Genomic DNA, 16,360 nt, shown 5'->3' on the forward strand with positions numbered 1-16,360 from the left:
CTAAAAGGCACGAAGACGTAACGGAGGCAGCGGCATATCATAGAGCTAAAGACATGCTTCACTGAGCTCTGAGGAGAAGCCAGCTTACAAACAGCTCTTACACGTGCTTTAAAAAAAAAAAAAAAAAAACACACTTGCAATAAAAATATAGTTGAATAGTTCATGTTTGTTTAGAGTAAGAAGAGTGACTAAAGTTGTTCATATGTCTAGGCTGGTTTTATAATTCAGTCAAGTCCACCTCAGTTTCTGCTATGTTTACAAAACACTGCACATATCTGAAAACATTTTATTCACCAGAAGGTGAATCAGCTTGTGAACTTTCTGCACTAAACCTGCAGAAAAAAAGTTTTCAGGTTTCTCTCTGTTTACATTTTTACACTTTTTTTTTACATTTATTATTTGTGTTTTCCATGGTTGTGTTGACATTTCCTTTCCTTTCTGCCTTTATAGCTGAGGGGATTATAATCAGAGGAAGGTTCAATTTAAAATAAAAATGTTTAAATTGAATGTATTTTTCTCCTGGTCCTTATTTTAAATAGGTCATAAAAAAATCAATAATTATCGATATGACCAATATAAAACACTTATATCGCAATAGAGTTTTCAGCCATATCGCCCAGCCCTACATGAGTGGCAAGTCAATGCGCAAGTATTTTAAATTTGGCCCTTTGAGTGACCCGTAGGCTGCAGTGGCAGGTCGCATCCTACCTGCGCCATTAGTCAAAAGCAGGGTGACAACAGACATGGATGAACGGCAAGTTTATTTATAAAAAGAACAAAGACGGGACTATTAACAAGGACGCAGTGATTTGTACCTTGTGTAAAAAAGAATTTTCCTATCACCGTAGCAGCTCCAGCCTGAATTATCATTTAAACGCTAAACATGTAGTTGCTGCTCGTGCCGCTAGTGCTACCGTGAGCTCACTCCGCCAACCCACACTTGCTGAGTTTGGAAAACGAATGAGCAAAGCCACGACAGAAAAACTGACAAACTCAATCGCAAAGTGGGTTGCTGCTGATTGCAGGCCGATTTCAATCGTGGAAGACGAGGGCCTAAAAGAGGCGTTTCAGATAGCGTCATGTGACTCTAATTTCCAGCTACAGTGATGAAAAGAATTCACCAGCTGTAATGTGAATGTCAGTGAATTGTAATGTCCTAGAATTCAAATTCTTTATTTGATGACCTTTAGCAGATATGAGATTAAAATGCGATTAATTAGATTAATTAATTACAAATCCTGTAATTAATTAGATTATTTTTTTTAATCGCCTGACAGCACTAATTTTTAGCATAAATGTTTTGTTTTAAGAGCCTTTAAAGTGACTTTAAGTGACATGTTTTATCTTTCCAGCTGCTTCTGTCTCATCCAGTTCTAAATACTGGATCAACTCTTCATCGTCATGCGTCTGTCTGTTGTTGCTACTGTCTTGGCTTTGTCCACATGGAAAAGTAAGTCACAGCTCTTGATGTTTAAACTGTTTTGATAATAAAAAAAACAAAAAACAAAACATAAATTAAAACATATGTAGAAGAGTTCATTGTTGAAAAGCTTAAGTGAACTTTTATTCTTGGTCATACAATGATTCAGTTTCACACAATGTCGTTGTGCTTTTCCTGTTCAATTGTAGATAATTTCCAAAAAGATGAGAAAATGGACCATGACAAGATAAATTCACTGTTTTCAAAGCAGTCACAGGACATAGAGAATGTGAGAAAGTGCCAACAGCATTGATGGAACAGAAGAAGGAAGCTGAAGCACAAATTAAAAAGGTAAGACAGACAGCAGGCCTCATAGAAACTGAAGCAGAGACAGAAAAGATAAAAGTCAACATTTTGCAGCTTTCCAATGAACGTGCTTACTAATGTGTCGTAAAAACAATCCAGTAATTTTTCTGATAATGGAAGATAAGAGCATGCGACCATAATGCATAAAAAGAGCAAACTGGTCAAGTCTTTGAAGTACTGTGCCATGACATATATTTTCTAGCATATTTGTGTTGTGTATATAAAATATGTTTTTCACATTTCTTGAGACTTTATTATTTTATTCACTAACAAAAAATTCACTTATTTTGATTTTCATTATTACAGTTGTTTTGGTTCAATGCCAACATCTTTTCCTCCACGTGGTTCTTTTCTTTAGGGGATTCATATTTGGTTTATTCCATTTTTCAGAATTCCACAAAGCTGAAGCAGAAGGACAGACTGTTCCTGAAACCTGCATTCAAGCCTTCAGCCCTGACACTGTCTTTGTCCTTCTGCTTATACACACCTGTGGAGGTAACGCACACACTGATCTAATGTCCAGTGGTTTTATTGTCTATTGTCTTATTTGTGAAAGTCAAAAGTGAAATGCTATTAAAGAAGAAAATGTGAAATGAATTTGGTTTGACGTTTCTGACATTTCTGTTTCTGTTGTTGAATTTTCTTACTGTTTCTCCAGTGGAGAAGAAAAATGTGCAGCTTCAAAAGGAGAATAAAGAGAAAGACTGGCAAGATGTGCTGTCTGCACTGATGGAGGTGAAGACTGGACTGGAGAACCAGAGGGATCGACTCAGAGTGCTACTGGAGGAGGTGGAGAGGGAGAAGGAAGGAAACAAGCAGAAGCTTCAGGCAGTGGAGGAGGAAATAACGGAGTCAATAGAAGGCATTTGACAAACCGGAGGAGTTATTGAGAGAAAAAGAAAGCTTACTGCGAGCTCAATGGAAACTGGACCAGACAAAGAAAGACAATGAGAGTCAGCTACTGAACACTGAGAGACTGCTGGAGCCAATAGAAACTCAGGTCACAAGAATACATCGTGAGAAGGAAGTCGACGTGCAAATCTGACTTTTGGCCGTCAGACGAAGAAAAAATGTGGACAAAAAAAGTCAATAAAGTTCAAATTACAACTGCCTTAAATATAAAACAGATCTCTTTGGGTCTGTTCTGACAAAGAGCTTTGCTTTCTAGAGAAGTGAAAAACAACTGAATCCAATATTTTAAAATGCTTGATGACATATAGGAGGTACTTACAGATTTCATCAACTGCATGTGAGGATCTTAAATATTAGAAGCCTTCACAACCTGAATTAATACAAAATCTCTAAATATTTGAACATAAAGTTCAACATCTGTATAAGTGTAACCCAGGTCCCATGTAGTTGGAAATAAAACGAGAGTGGACAATACGATGACACTGGGCCTGGGCTCGTTGTAGGGAAATACAACTTTTAAATAAAATGATGACCACCACAACTGTATTCTAAATGCAAAAATATCCTTTCCCAGGTATTTATGAACAGAAGTTAAATAATATTCAAATAAAATATTCAGACTGAAATAGCAAAAAATATAAGTTTTGCAAAATGAGAAATATGAAAAATAAAAAAAGGTTTTCAACACAAATTTCACAGGTTCTTGTTTTGTTTTTTTTTTTTGTTCACCTTGCTTTCAACTAAAATTGACAAGTAAACCTTTACACTTATTTCCGTTATGCAAAAATACAGTATTTTAATGCACAGTAAACTCAAACTCTGTATTATGCCTGTGGGCCCAGACACTCATTTGAATTACACCAAAAGTTTAACCCGTTGCAGGCCTGCTGGCGACGCTCGGGTGCGGTGAGGCCCAAACAACGATGGCCGTTTCAATCAACTGAGCTTAAAATAAAAGCACGTGCACTTTGGTTTGTTCTGTTAGTACTCACGAATCCATGGGGTGTGGATAAGAGGGGAATGATGAAACTCTCACGGCGAATGGTAAGAGCAGTGGCAATGGCAGTCGCGGTTCAGTCACACACGTGGCGATGGTACACAGCGGGGAATCACAAGGAAGGCAAAACACACACGGCCATACGGCACGGTGCAGCACACACACAGCAGGGGCCGTCTGTTGGAAATCCGTCACGACCTCTCTCCTTCTCCAACGTCTGCTTCCTTTAACCATATTATCATAAAATCAGCCACAATATCAAACGCTATCTCTGTTCGACTTAGCATTAGCCCGTTTTAGCTTTATAAACATCTGAATGCTACAGCTACGATACAGGCACATTAGCACAGTAGGCTCTCGCTATTTAGCATGTCGCTAAATCCGTTACACATCTCGTCTCTTCACACTATAACAGTTTAGATATAGCACAACATATCCACATAAATATTATATTCACCTCTGGCAGGTTACACAGAAAGTTTATATCCAGGACCCACGAGTAGTCGACCCCCTCAATAAACTTCATTGCTCCCCACACCCCGAGGCTCCTTCTTAGCTCTCTCGGGTCGATAGCGTCGGTCTCTCTCCTGTCGCAGGGCTACATAAGGGAACAAAAAAATGCAGTTTGTGACCTAATGGGGAGGAGCAGTGCAGGTTTTGACTACAAGGACATCAGGGCGTGGAAGTTACAGCTGGATGAGATGGATTTATTACAAATGGCTGTTTGTAACAAAATCTTTTTTTTTTTTTTTTTTAATAGCATTGTCAAATATGTAAACATTTACAGACTTGTAACAAAATCTATTTTTTTTAAAAAAGCATCTTCAAATATGTAAACATTTACAGACTATAGTTTTCTGAATTAAAACATTTTTTGCATTGAATGTCTGCTGCCTTTCTTTCTTATTGTCTGCTCTGTGGGCAGGTCAGTCTAAGATCAGATAAGATAAAACTGTATTCATCCCACACCGGGGAAACTGAATTGTTACAGCCAGTAAAGTATAAAAAGAGAAGCATAGAAACATGAAATGGCCAAACATCCTCCTCTAATAGTGTCCAGAGGGCAGTCCAGGACAGAGCCAGCTCTCAGTCTTTTCCTGTCCCTCTCAGAGCTACCACAGCCCCAGCAGACCACTGCATAGAAAACTGCAGATACCACCACAGAGTCCGAAAAGTTTGAACAGTGTTCTACATACTCAAGGATCTTGGTTGTTTTAGCATATGGAGATGCTTCTTGTCCAGGACATCTGTGTCCAGTCCATCTTACTCCCAGCTCATCCTAACCCTGGATGTTAACCAGTGCAATCTGTTGAAAAAACTGTGTGAAAGTGTGGTGAACATCTGCTGATGCACAGCCTAAGGCAACACCTTTTCATTGAGAGACAAATTCAAATGAACACAGAAAGGTGTTGGGTGCTAAAAGGAAGTGGTGTTCAACTCTGTTTTATAGGGCCGATTAAAAATTAACCAGTCAGTGCTGTTTAGTGATATCCTACAGCTGTGGGGAGAGTTCAGTTCTAGAGATGAAGGAATTCTTTCACTTGAGGAGAGTTTTTACGTCCGTTGATGGTTCAAAGCAGAAAAGCAAACACAGACTTTCAATATTTGTGACGTAAATCTTTAAATCTAACTAGTACAAGAAGGTGGCAAGCCCACTGCATTTTAACACGCCTCCTCCTATTGCACACGTTCAAAGTACAAACCCTTCTGAGGACTTCGACTGCGCAGTTTGCTGAGAGGTGAGGCCACACGCACACGACAGGTACGTGAGATTTTTACATTTTAGTTCAGTTTTAATGATGCTCTCGATAGTTTGTTACACAAACGAACACATGCACATATATGCAAAGAAATCAGGTCTTCTTCACACTGTTGTGCGATGCTAGATTGTCGACTTATGCACCTTCTGACTGGATCCTCTCGGGGAGGACAGTAGGCCAAGACATTACCTTCCCCCGTCGTTCTGTCTGCAGAGTGTGTGTTACCTACCATATTCACTGAACTTTCTGATGTTCCTATAATTCAATTTTTTCAGAGGAACATCCATTTTAAAGAGGATTTTTCTGCATGAAGAGCTGTTTTCTCTTTTACTTACATTCAGCTCAGTGTGAAATTTGCCGTCAATGTGAATTTCAAATTTCAGTTCTTGTTTGCAGTGCAGCCTTGAATGTACTCACAACTATCACTGGACAACTTTGATACAAGAGAAAACTTAAAAATGTATATTTCATTCCCCATCACCTGCTGTGGTGTTAATCCCATCCAAATGGAGTTTAAATGAACGTTGTGACAAATGTGGAATTATGTTACTATTGATATTTAAACATTTCTGTGCAGATTGTGCTGTGTTAAACTGAATGACTGTAAATGTGTGAGGTAATGGTTCTTCCTCTGGAATCAATAAAGAAGCATCTTTTGCTACAGTCAGTTAGTATTTATTTACATATTTGTTGGGTGGGTTTTGCTTCAGATACCTTTTCTCTACTAATTTATATTTCATAAATGTGTATTTGAATTTTAAGCGCACCAGCATGGTTCACATGAAGGATGGACTTGTCAGAGCCACAAGTGTTCGGGTTTCCTTCCTTCTCCTAACACACTTTTGTGGAGGTAACTTACACACAAACACTTTTTTAACATCAGCAACAGCTGACAGTTGCAGCTTTTTGGACTAGTCTATGTGTCCATCAGTCCATCAGTTCCAAATTTTTGTAATAAAATTTAATTACAAGACAGCATGACTGGATGTCTGTTCAAATGTTGCGTGAAAACAGTTGAAGCCCTAAGCTAAGCTAATTAAATGGATACCTGCGCTCACTGCTGCTTTCAAAACAACTCAACTTGAACACAGCATACCTGAGTTAGAAAGGTCAAGCTCCACCTTTAAGTCGCTGTCGAGTTGTACGAATTGTAAGTGTCACAAAATTCCCAAAGACTGTACAATATAACATTTCTGACATCATTGACAGAACATCGTTCAGAAGAAACAAAACAAAACAAAAAAAAAGGTAATTATTGTGCGTCGGCCAACACTGACCAGAAGACTTCTGCAAATATATATTGCATATGTTTATTGGATAGCTATGTGACACAACAGCAGTTGGGGGCGCAACAGGCTCATTGTTGGAACCATAAACCCTCGGCCACCAGGGCACCACATGTTGCATATTAAGTCATGAATATTCAATAAGTTGGTACAAAACCAGGCTTTCACAAGCTGTAACAGAAGGCATCACAGGACAAAACATTAGATTTTTAAATGTAAAAGGTCATTCAGGTTTAAATCTAAAAAGAAAATGTTCAACCAGTGGTTCTGCAATGATTATGATTCTTCAAAACCATGTGATGTGATCGTGGAGTGAAACGAAAAATGAAAACCAGCACATGGATTTGGTTTATTAGCTCAGTCCGATCCTGGCAAGTGCCTTCTGTTGAAATTCATCACTTTAGTAATAATAAATTCACATCATTGTTGATTACATCCTCACTTTGTATCAACAGTGTTTGACCATGCATTGTTTGGATTAGATAGTATGAACAGGATGGTGGTCAGCATTTTAGGTTCCAGAAGCAACATTAGAAACACTTAAATTGTGTCAAAATCTACCAAGACTGAGGTGATTTTGCCTCACATAGATTAATCAAATGAAACTGTAAAGACACAACAGTGTCAACTCTTCTGGTTTGTTGTGAATTATCAACTTCACAGAGGTGAATGTGCTCTGAGAAAAGAACTTAAGATAGATGGACTTTTTCTCCAGGTCAGCTGCAGCAGATTGATCCACCTCAGCAAGTCATGGTTATGGTCGGTGAAGACATTGTTTTGCCATGTCAGCTGGAACCTCCTGTGGATGCTGTTTCCATGGCAATCGAGTGGGGGAGAGTCGTCCTGGACTCCAGATTTGTCTATGTGTGGCTTGGCGGTCAGGAACTTCTGGATGGCCAAAACGAGGCCTACAGGGGAAGAGCATCACTGTCCATCAACAAACTGAAGCATGGAGACCTTTCGCTGACACTCTCCGAGGTGAACGTCTCTGATAACGGGACGTACAGATGCTACATTCCAAAATGGCATAAAGAGTATTTTGTTGAACTTCTTGTTGGTAAGTAAATTGCTTACACTGAGCATATGTAGAACTTTTCTTATGATTCTCATAAATGTTTTGGTGAGTTCCTTCTTTATTGTGCAGTTGTGTCGTTTCTCGTGAATCTTTCTCTTCCTGAAAAATAAAGCTGCTTAGAAACGTCACAGTCTTGATTTGCTCAGTAAAACATATCAGAAAGCTCGTTATAAGCAACTGTTTGATTGGACATTATTTTTAGTTCCGTTGGCTATTTGTCAGTTTCAAAAAGGACAGAATTCCAGTCATTTCCTCACATTTTGTCCTGAGTGAAAGTTGTGTTTAAGTGTTCACTTGTTGACACTCATCAGCATGTCCCACAGGAAGAAGATGGACCTGACTGAGGCTGAAAGGATGCTGTACATCATTCAAGGACTGGACCAATAATCGCTGTTTGAAATGTCTTTTCATCATCAGGTGCTGTCGCCTCACCTGGTATCAGCTTCGCAGGGATCCATCAGGACAGCAGTGGAGTGGTGTTAGACTGTACGTCTGAAGGCTGGTATCCACAGCCTGAACTTTCCTGGCTGGACTCTGAGGGAAACGTCCTCCCCGCTGGACCCACAGAGCCAGTCAGAGGTCCTGATGGTCTCTATACTGTCAGCAGCAGAGTGACTGTGGAGAAGAGACACAGCAACACCTTCACCTGTAGAGTCCGGCAGAAGAACATCAACCAGACCAGAGAGACACACGTCCATGTTCCAGGTTATAATGAGCTCGAAAACAATGAGTCAACTTCCAGCTCATGAACACACACAGATTTTATAATCTGTTTAATTTCTTTTTTGTCAAACATGAAGTGTATTTTTATGTGTTTTGTTCTTTCTTTTGTTCACTCAGATGATTTCTTTATGACTCCATCTACTTGCACTGCTTCTGTTGCCGTAGCTGTGCTCTTCAGCTTCATGTTTATCATCGCAGTTGTCCTTTTGGTTTGGACATGGAGACAAATCAAAATCGGTGAGCCAAAGATTAATTTGACTTTTTTTTGGCTGACTTTTTCCGTCTCTGAAGTTTATGGTCATAAAAGTATGAGGAAATTGAAAATCTTGATTACATTATTATCTAAAAATCGCACACAAGTCGCACTCCATGTTGACTCTTTCTTTGCCAGGTGAGAGTCTGTCGTAAAAGAACTTGAAATTCTTTGTGATGCATTTTGAAATGAAACATTGCAGAAGTACAGTAAAGATATTATTTACTGTCAATGAACTAATGTTTCTTCATAAAAATACATTTCCATTTGCCTCCTGTGTCAAATGTAGCTTCACATCTTTTTCTGTTTCGACACAGAGAGGAAGAAAGGAGGAAGAAGAGAACAAGAGCTGCTCATGACAGAGAGCAAGAAAATGGAGGATTTGGAAAAGAAAAAGGCAAAACTTGATGAGGAGGTACAGAAGAAAGAAGAAGAAGACAAAGATATGACGCAGGTCATTGAGATACTGAAGGAAGTGATGAACGGACTGACGGAGCAGAAAGAAAAACTCACTGTCCAATTTAAGGAGGCAGAGAGACTGATGGAGGAGAATGAAAAGAAGGTAAAATCAGTGGAGGAAGAAGTATCAGGGAAGCAGGAAGATGAAACAGCTCACAGAGCACAGGGATACTTAAAAATCAAAGAAATCCTGAGAGACGGCAAATGGAAGCAGGAAGAGAGAAAACAAGAACTTCAGCAACTGCAAATGGATGCAGTAAAACTAATGAAGAAGACAATTGATGAGTGTAAGAAGATTGAAGAGAGGAAGAAGAAAGTAGAGAACCACATGGGGCAAATGAAGAAACAAATGCAGGAGACTGAGAGACAGATGGAGGACATTCAGAGGATCCTACAGTGACAGAGAGCAGGAGGCAAACAGAACAACAAAACAAATCAAGTCCTTTAACAGCTAATCTGAGTGCAATGTCTCCGTCCAACAATGTCACAACTGACCACAATTAAAATGCTGAAGTTTCATTAAGATCACTGTTGCTATTAGTTTGTTCATTCCCAATTAGGTTTGTCCTCAGAGGGGACAAAGGTGTGAAAGTCGTACGAAAACTTTAAAGAAATTAAAGATGTGAAATGAAATGCCATAAAATTACAAAATTTTCTTCAACAGTGTACAAAAATAAATCAGCAGAAAAGAGAAATACTCAAGTAAAGTACAAGTACCTTAAACCTGACTTATGTACAGTAGTAAATGTACTTAGTTACTTTCCACCACTGACATCATTCTCTCCAGTCCTCTGGGTCAGGCATGAACAGGCCATCGGGTGTCCCGGGCAATGCCCGTTGGGCCGACGCACATTTTTGGGCCGGGGGCTGTCATAATTTAATTATATATGTATGTACATATATATATATATATACACACACACACATAGTCAGAATTTTTTTTTTTCTCGTTCGCGATAGTATTTGAGACACGAAATGCGGCCCATTGGTTGATTTTCTTGAAACAAATGAAACCTCTCAGCCCTCTTCTCTGGGCAAGTTTATCAAATTTTGCCATTGGAGTTCGATCGGAGTTAGAGAGAAGTGAGTGTCCGTCTGTGGAAATGGATAGGCCTAAACCACAAAAGCTCAGAGAAGCTGTGAGAAAAGAGGATCAAAAGCCGACAAGTGGACACAGTGAAATGTGCCAAAATCACAAACATGTTTGCGGCCTCAAGTTGGACTGCAGCAGCGGGGCCGTCGACATCAAGTGCAGAAGCAGTCCCTGGTGCAAAGGCTGTCAGAGAGGCACACAGCTCTGCTGTGCAACAGAGTCGTAAAACAGAGGAAGGAGAAGTAGCTTTTCAGGTTGATTCGGAGGAGGAGGAGGAGGAGGAGGAGGAGAGAGAGACACGACCCAGCAGAGACAGATTGAGGAGGTCAGAAGAGCTACTGTCAGCCCATTGGCATGCATTTGAGCGTTTGTCTGCAACCTGCACCAGTAGCAAATATAAGCCACCTGTGTTTTATATTGCGCGTTTCGATTGTTGTCAATGCTGAGAGGAGACAACTTTAAATAAGTTATCCACAACAAATTATCGAGTGGTCGTCATCAGAACGCCCTCAACTTTCTGGGATCTGAAGTCAGTCATGATTGGTCGAAATTGTTGTCAGTCTTGACAAAGTTCAACAACCTATCAAATTTCTTTGCACGGTTCACAAATTGTGAACAATATTTGAGAGAAATGGTCTTTTGTGTATGTAGAAAATGTTTTAGATCTTTGAGTTCAGCTCATGAAAAATGGGAGCAAAAACCAAAGTGCTGCGTTTATATTTTTGTTCAGTGTATTATTTAACTGGACCTTAACTGATCCCTGCCCTCTTTCTTTCCTTTGTCTGCCTGTCTCTGCATTTCTCATCTTCATTTTTGAAACAAAACAATGTGTGCATATATTCTCTGGTATGTTGTGTGCCTCCGAATCTCGTATAAATAATTCTGGTGGGCTGCCATGGCCAGAAATGCCAGGGCCATTTTTTGGTCCCAGTCCAGCCCTGCTCCAGACCCTCAGTGTACAGAATGAGGGTGCACTTGTTTGGTGCAGCTTCATCCTCTGGCTGCTCCAACTTTCGACTCAAGCATCTGGCATCACAGGGTGAAGGAGGATTCAGCAAAGAATCCATCAAAGCTTATACGTCGATGATGGCTTGACAAGCGTGAAGTCACCTGCTGAAGCAATACATCTGGTAAAAGAGTCAAGAGCCTTGTACAGAACAGGAAACCTTCAGCTGCACAAGTTCTTATCCAACGACAAAGAGGTGATTGCTGCAATACCACCTGAAGAATGTGCCCAAACCAAGGACTTTGACACTCTGACAACTTCACATCGAGCGAGCACTTCGAGTTCAGTGGTGCATCGAAGTGGCTGAATTCTGAATTGGAAAAAGAACTCAAAAGGAAATGGATTCTCTTGATCGTTACCTCCTATTATGATCCTCCAGAATTCGAATTCTAGCATCCCTACAGTCTTTCAGGGGGACACCCCTCTGGATGTGTGGCTGCTAGGTGATAACAGCTATCCACTGAAAACGTGGTGACGCTATATATCACACCTTCAACAAGGCGGCAGCGTGGTTTTAACGGTGTTTTCAGCAGTGCTCGGTCAGTCATCGAACGCACACTGCGATCAATAATTAGCAACAGCGACGATTCAATGTAACTGTCTGAGTCAGCACATACAAGCGCGTTCGGCACGTGTAATGGTCGAATGTACACAGGTGAAACAGGGATGCGAACTAATCGTTTAACGTCACTGTGCCAACAGAAACAGCCGTGACATCCTACAGAGCAGATATACTGCATCTATTTCAGAGCACTCGAGAAACAGAGAGAGACAGACACATGGAAAAAACGTAAGTGATGATCGTTGTCCGCTATTACCCACGTCATTTCATTCCAAATACAAATGTTATCATTGTAATGCTTAACGCTATCTGCAAAGATGGAGTACATCATTGCTTTGAGGAGGATGAGGATGAGGATGAGGAGGAGGCCGAGGATTTACCATCTAAGGACCTCATATTTAGACATCAGAATCAGAATCAGAAATTCTTTATTTATCACCGAGGGGAAATTGTTTTTGTTGCAGTGCTCCTTACAAGAATAGAATTAGAATAAAATTAGAGAAGAAAGAAAAGAGAGAGAACTATATATATAAAAAGCAAATATAAAAACAAAATATTTATATTGAGAATATATATATGTAAACAAAATATACCACAAAATATAGAACATCATATAAAACAATATATATATACTGAGAAAAATTAAACAGTATATACAAACGGGCGTGCAAAGTAATACAAAGGGATGTCAGGAGACATGAGTGACGTCAGTCTTCTGGAAACTTGCCATGCGCCTCGCCAGCGGCGTTCTTAAAGGTGAGGCGAGGAGCTGCTGTAATTGGTGAAGATTTGACTCGGCTGTGCCAAACCCACCTCACGCCTTCTCCCCTCCCTCTTTCCGAGTTGTGCCGCTGGGTGGGACTGAGATGAGAAGGAGGAGGAGATGCGCCGGCGGCGCAGCTCACAAAAATACCAAAGTCTGCGCCGCCACGCCCCATCGGCGCAGCGGACCTGACTTTGCGCCGCGCAGGTGGTGGAGTCAAAAATAGAGCCCCCAGACTTGAATTGTCATCAGCTGTGACCTCTGTCTGCAACAGTGATGTTGTCAAAAGGGAGCTTGAAATTGAGAACCTGTAAGAGGTTTCACACGTTTGTCGAAGTGGCAGAAAGGACCTGACTTCCTTTGGCAGCAGAATCTAAAACGTGAAGAGGAAAAGGTGGGAGAAACAGAAGTGACCACACACACATACATACACATGTGCACACAGTCATATGTACACAATTTATGGGGACATCACATCGACTTGCATTAACTTCCTGAAGAGTTACCCGAACCATAACCAACACCTCTACTTGCCTAACCCTAACCCTAACTGCGACAGGCAGCCCACGACCCATGACCTCAGGTAAACAGGGATCAGTCACATTACCTGCAGACAGGAATGAAGAGACCAAGGCGGAGGTATGACCGGATCAGTAGGCAAGTGCAAATAAAAAAGGAAACACACCCTAACAACTAACCCCAACCCCAACCCCAACCCTAGCCCTAGCCTAAACCTCAGTCTTCACCCTGAAATGTAATGATTTTCATCGTGGGGACCCGCATGTTGTCCCCGTGAGGAAGGTGAGTCCCCACAATGTGACTGTGCAAACAGATGTAAGTCCCCACAATGTGAGGAACACACACACACACACACACACACACACACACAAAGCAGACAGCGCTGAGTGAGGGGGCGGGGCTCTGTGGTCGCTGCAGTGCGTGAGTGTCCCAGCGTGCTGACAGTGAGGAAAAACATGAATTCAGTTCAATTCAGTTTATATGAGGCCAAATCACAACTGAAGCTGTCTCAGGACGCTTTCCAGAGAGAGCTGCTACAAACCAAACTCTTCATCTACAGAGACCCAACAGTTCCCTCATGAGCAAGCGCTTCTAGTAACAGACTCCTCACTATATGTAGCACGTACAGCACAGTACATACAAATGTGATATATTTCTATATGTGATACATGAAGAAGCGATATGACTCGATGGAAAGTTGATATTGTTGGCAACGCTGCTCTCTGGCCAGAGGGAGTTTCAGAGATGAGCTTTGGAGAGTTCATCTCAGGAAACATTCTTCAAACTATTGTTCAGTCACATTTCACACATAGCAGGATAATGACTATGTTCACATGTTCCTCAGTTAATGACATCATAGTTTTGCTGTCTGCCTATAGATTCACACGCTCAGCCAGCATCATTGTGCTAACAGGTGTTACATGTTCAGGACGCTCTGTACTCTCAGCGACACTCCTCTGCTCGACAGCCATGACTCTGTTGGTATGTGAAGTACAGGGTGTGGAAGATTTTAATTAAGAACACTGACAGCAGGATGACTTCTGACATATTTACATGACATGTAGCTCATCGTGTGTGACTGTGCTGGATCTCAACATAAAGGCTGAGAGAAACATCTTCCAATGTTCCAAGTCTGATTCAGAAAACCCTCTAAACTGCACAAAAGTGATGCAAATTGTTCATGAACATAGTTAACACCCCACAATTGGTGCAGGAGTCTACCTGCTCCAGCTGCTGGCAAAGTATCGACTGCAGACTGGAACACAGGAAGTGACGGACGGCAGGAAGGGCTCGTGTCTGTGCTTCTGCTCATAAATGCTCATTTTGTTACATCTTGAACTCCATGTCTTCTGTCATGGTGGAAGAATATTCGTTGTCCTTCTTTCTAGCATCTTGTGGGGAGCCCCAGTGGTTGATCCTTGGTCTTGTGCTCTTATTCAGGTACTCTGACGTCACATAATTCTTCAGCACAGTATTTCGTCCCATTTTTACGCCTCCGCACCATCAACAGTCGTGGCCAAAGACATTATGCTTTCCAGCTGTCCATCATCCCATTCTCGTAAACACGACATCTCAGGAAGCTTTTAGGGAATTTCTTCAAATGTTCACTTGGACTCAAGAACGAAGCGATCAGAATTTGGTGGGCAAAGGTCAAAGGTCACTGTGATCTCACAGAACACAAATCAACGTCGAGCGCATCATAACTACGCCAAACCTATGGGCGCGAGTGTAAACATGGTCGCTCCGTTATTCGGATGACATGCAAGAACTCCTTCAGGAGATGATATTAGGGTCGCCACCTTTCAGATATGAAAATAAGGGACGCCCACCACAGCTCCTCAGGGCCATGACCACCACGGCCCAACTCCTATGGGGTAGGGCGCCCGCAGCAGTGGTATGTTTTATTTTGTGCCACTGCTTTTAGTAAAGGGGTGATCAAGAAAGCAATTAGTCATACTTAAAGCTTGAAATGCTTTATTACCAGTGAACACATTCTTTATTGTGCAACATTGTTGCATATAAAGTGCTGTTAATTAGGCTACATAAAGCCTCACAGCTAGCAGCTCAATGTCCAGGCTACAGAAACGTCCCTTACGGTAATGGTAACATGTCCGGGATTACACCACTTCTCATTCACAAACAGTGCAATGCCTCCTCCCTTCTTCTGACCACTCTGAGCCACGTCTCTGTGCGCCTGCACACAGCTGAAGAAACCAGGTACCACCACGCTCCAGTCTGGAACGTCTGAATGCAACCATGACTCAGTGAAGGCCATAAGGCTGCACTGTTGGTATTCCAACTGAGTCCTGACCAGCATGATTAGCTCGTCTGTCTTATTTCCTAAGTAATGATCACCAGAGCGGATGGTCTGTATCTCTGTGCCTTCGCCCTCCGTTTGAGTCTGGCTCTGCAGCCCCGACGTCGTCTCTTCATCTTGTCCAGGACTACAATCCTCTCTCCGGGCAGCAGTGTGGGTGTACACAACGCGATCAGCTGCTCGCATGTGTAGGCAATGCCACTCCCCTCTGTGCGGCCCTCCACTACAAAGAGTGTAAAAAGAAAAGCAACCAAAACAGTTAGAAAACTGTGCGCGAACATTGCAACCCAGTTACCAAGAAGACAGTTAAGAAGTAGACATTAAAAGAAACGGAGAAAAAACACTAAATAAACAAAAATGAACAAAAACGACAGAGCTACTGCAACAGGCTGCCACCTAACACAGCGCCGTCTTGCTTTCTAAACTTTTTGGACAAAAGTGAAGCTCTGTGCCACAGAAGAAGCAGATCTATCAGGCTGTGACACACAATAGTTGTTCTTACTGTATCCTATTACCACACTTGAACACTGCGTTCCCAGAATGCATTTCCACTTATGGTTCCTAAAGTCTCAAAAAGCAGAACAGGAGTCAGAGCATTTAGCTATCAAGCTCCTCTCCTGTGGAACCATCTTCCAGTCTTTGTCCAGGAGGCAGACACTGTCTCTACATTTAAGAGTAGGCTTAAAACTTTCCTTTTAGATAAAGCTTATAGTTAGGGCTGGCTCAGGCTGGTCCTGGACCAGCCCCTAGTTATGCTGCTATAGGATTAGACTGTCGGGGGACATCCAAAGATACACCGAGCTCCTCTGTCCTTCTGTCCCTCTCCATCTGCACGTTTTCTTGTCCGAC

At 41.6% G+C, this 16,360-nt stretch overlaps 1 protein-coding gene across 1 annotated transcript; it reads left to right on the top strand.

The window, feature by feature from the left end:
• The first annotated feature begins 6,159 nt into the window (after nt 1-6,159).
• On the top strand, nt 6,160-9,651 carry LOC139351732 (butyrophilin subfamily 3 member A2-like). The gene is made up of 5 exons (XM_070993735.1): nt 6,160-6,305; nt 7,457-7,798; nt 8,234-8,521; nt 8,657-8,776; nt 9,110-9,651. Exons 1-5 carry the CDS (start codon nt 6,227-6,229, stop codon nt 9,649-9,651), a joined length of 1,371 nt encoding a protein of 456 aa, XP_070849836.1. The 5' UTR covers nt 6,160-6,226.
• The last annotated feature ends 6,709 nt before the right edge of the window (nt 9,652-16,360 follow it).

The sequence above is a fragment of the Chaetodon trifascialis genome, chromosome 23, assembly GCF_039877785.1.
Source record: "Chaetodon trifascialis isolate fChaTrf1 chromosome 23, fChaTrf1.hap1, whole genome shotgun sequence".
Taxonomy (NCBI): Eukaryota; Metazoa; Chordata; class Actinopteri; order Chaetodontiformes; family Chaetodontidae; genus Chaetodon; species Chaetodon trifascialis.

What these genes read in the sequence shown, in the direction of transcription:
- LOC139351732 (XM_070993735.1), top strand. Translation starts at nt 6,227, where the DNA reads ATGGTTCACATGAAGGATGGACTTGTCAGAGCCACAAGTGTTCGGGTT. An exon ending in CCTAACACACTTTTGTGGAG is followed by an intron (nt 6,306 to 7,456) that starts GTAACTTACACA and finishes CTTTTTCTCCAG; the next exon opens with GTCAGCTGCAGCAGATTGAT. An exon ending in ATGGAGACAAATCAAAATCG is followed by an intron (nt 8,777 to 9,109) that starts GTGAGCCAAAGA and finishes GTTTCGACACAG; the next exon opens with AGAGGAAGAAAGGAGGAAGA.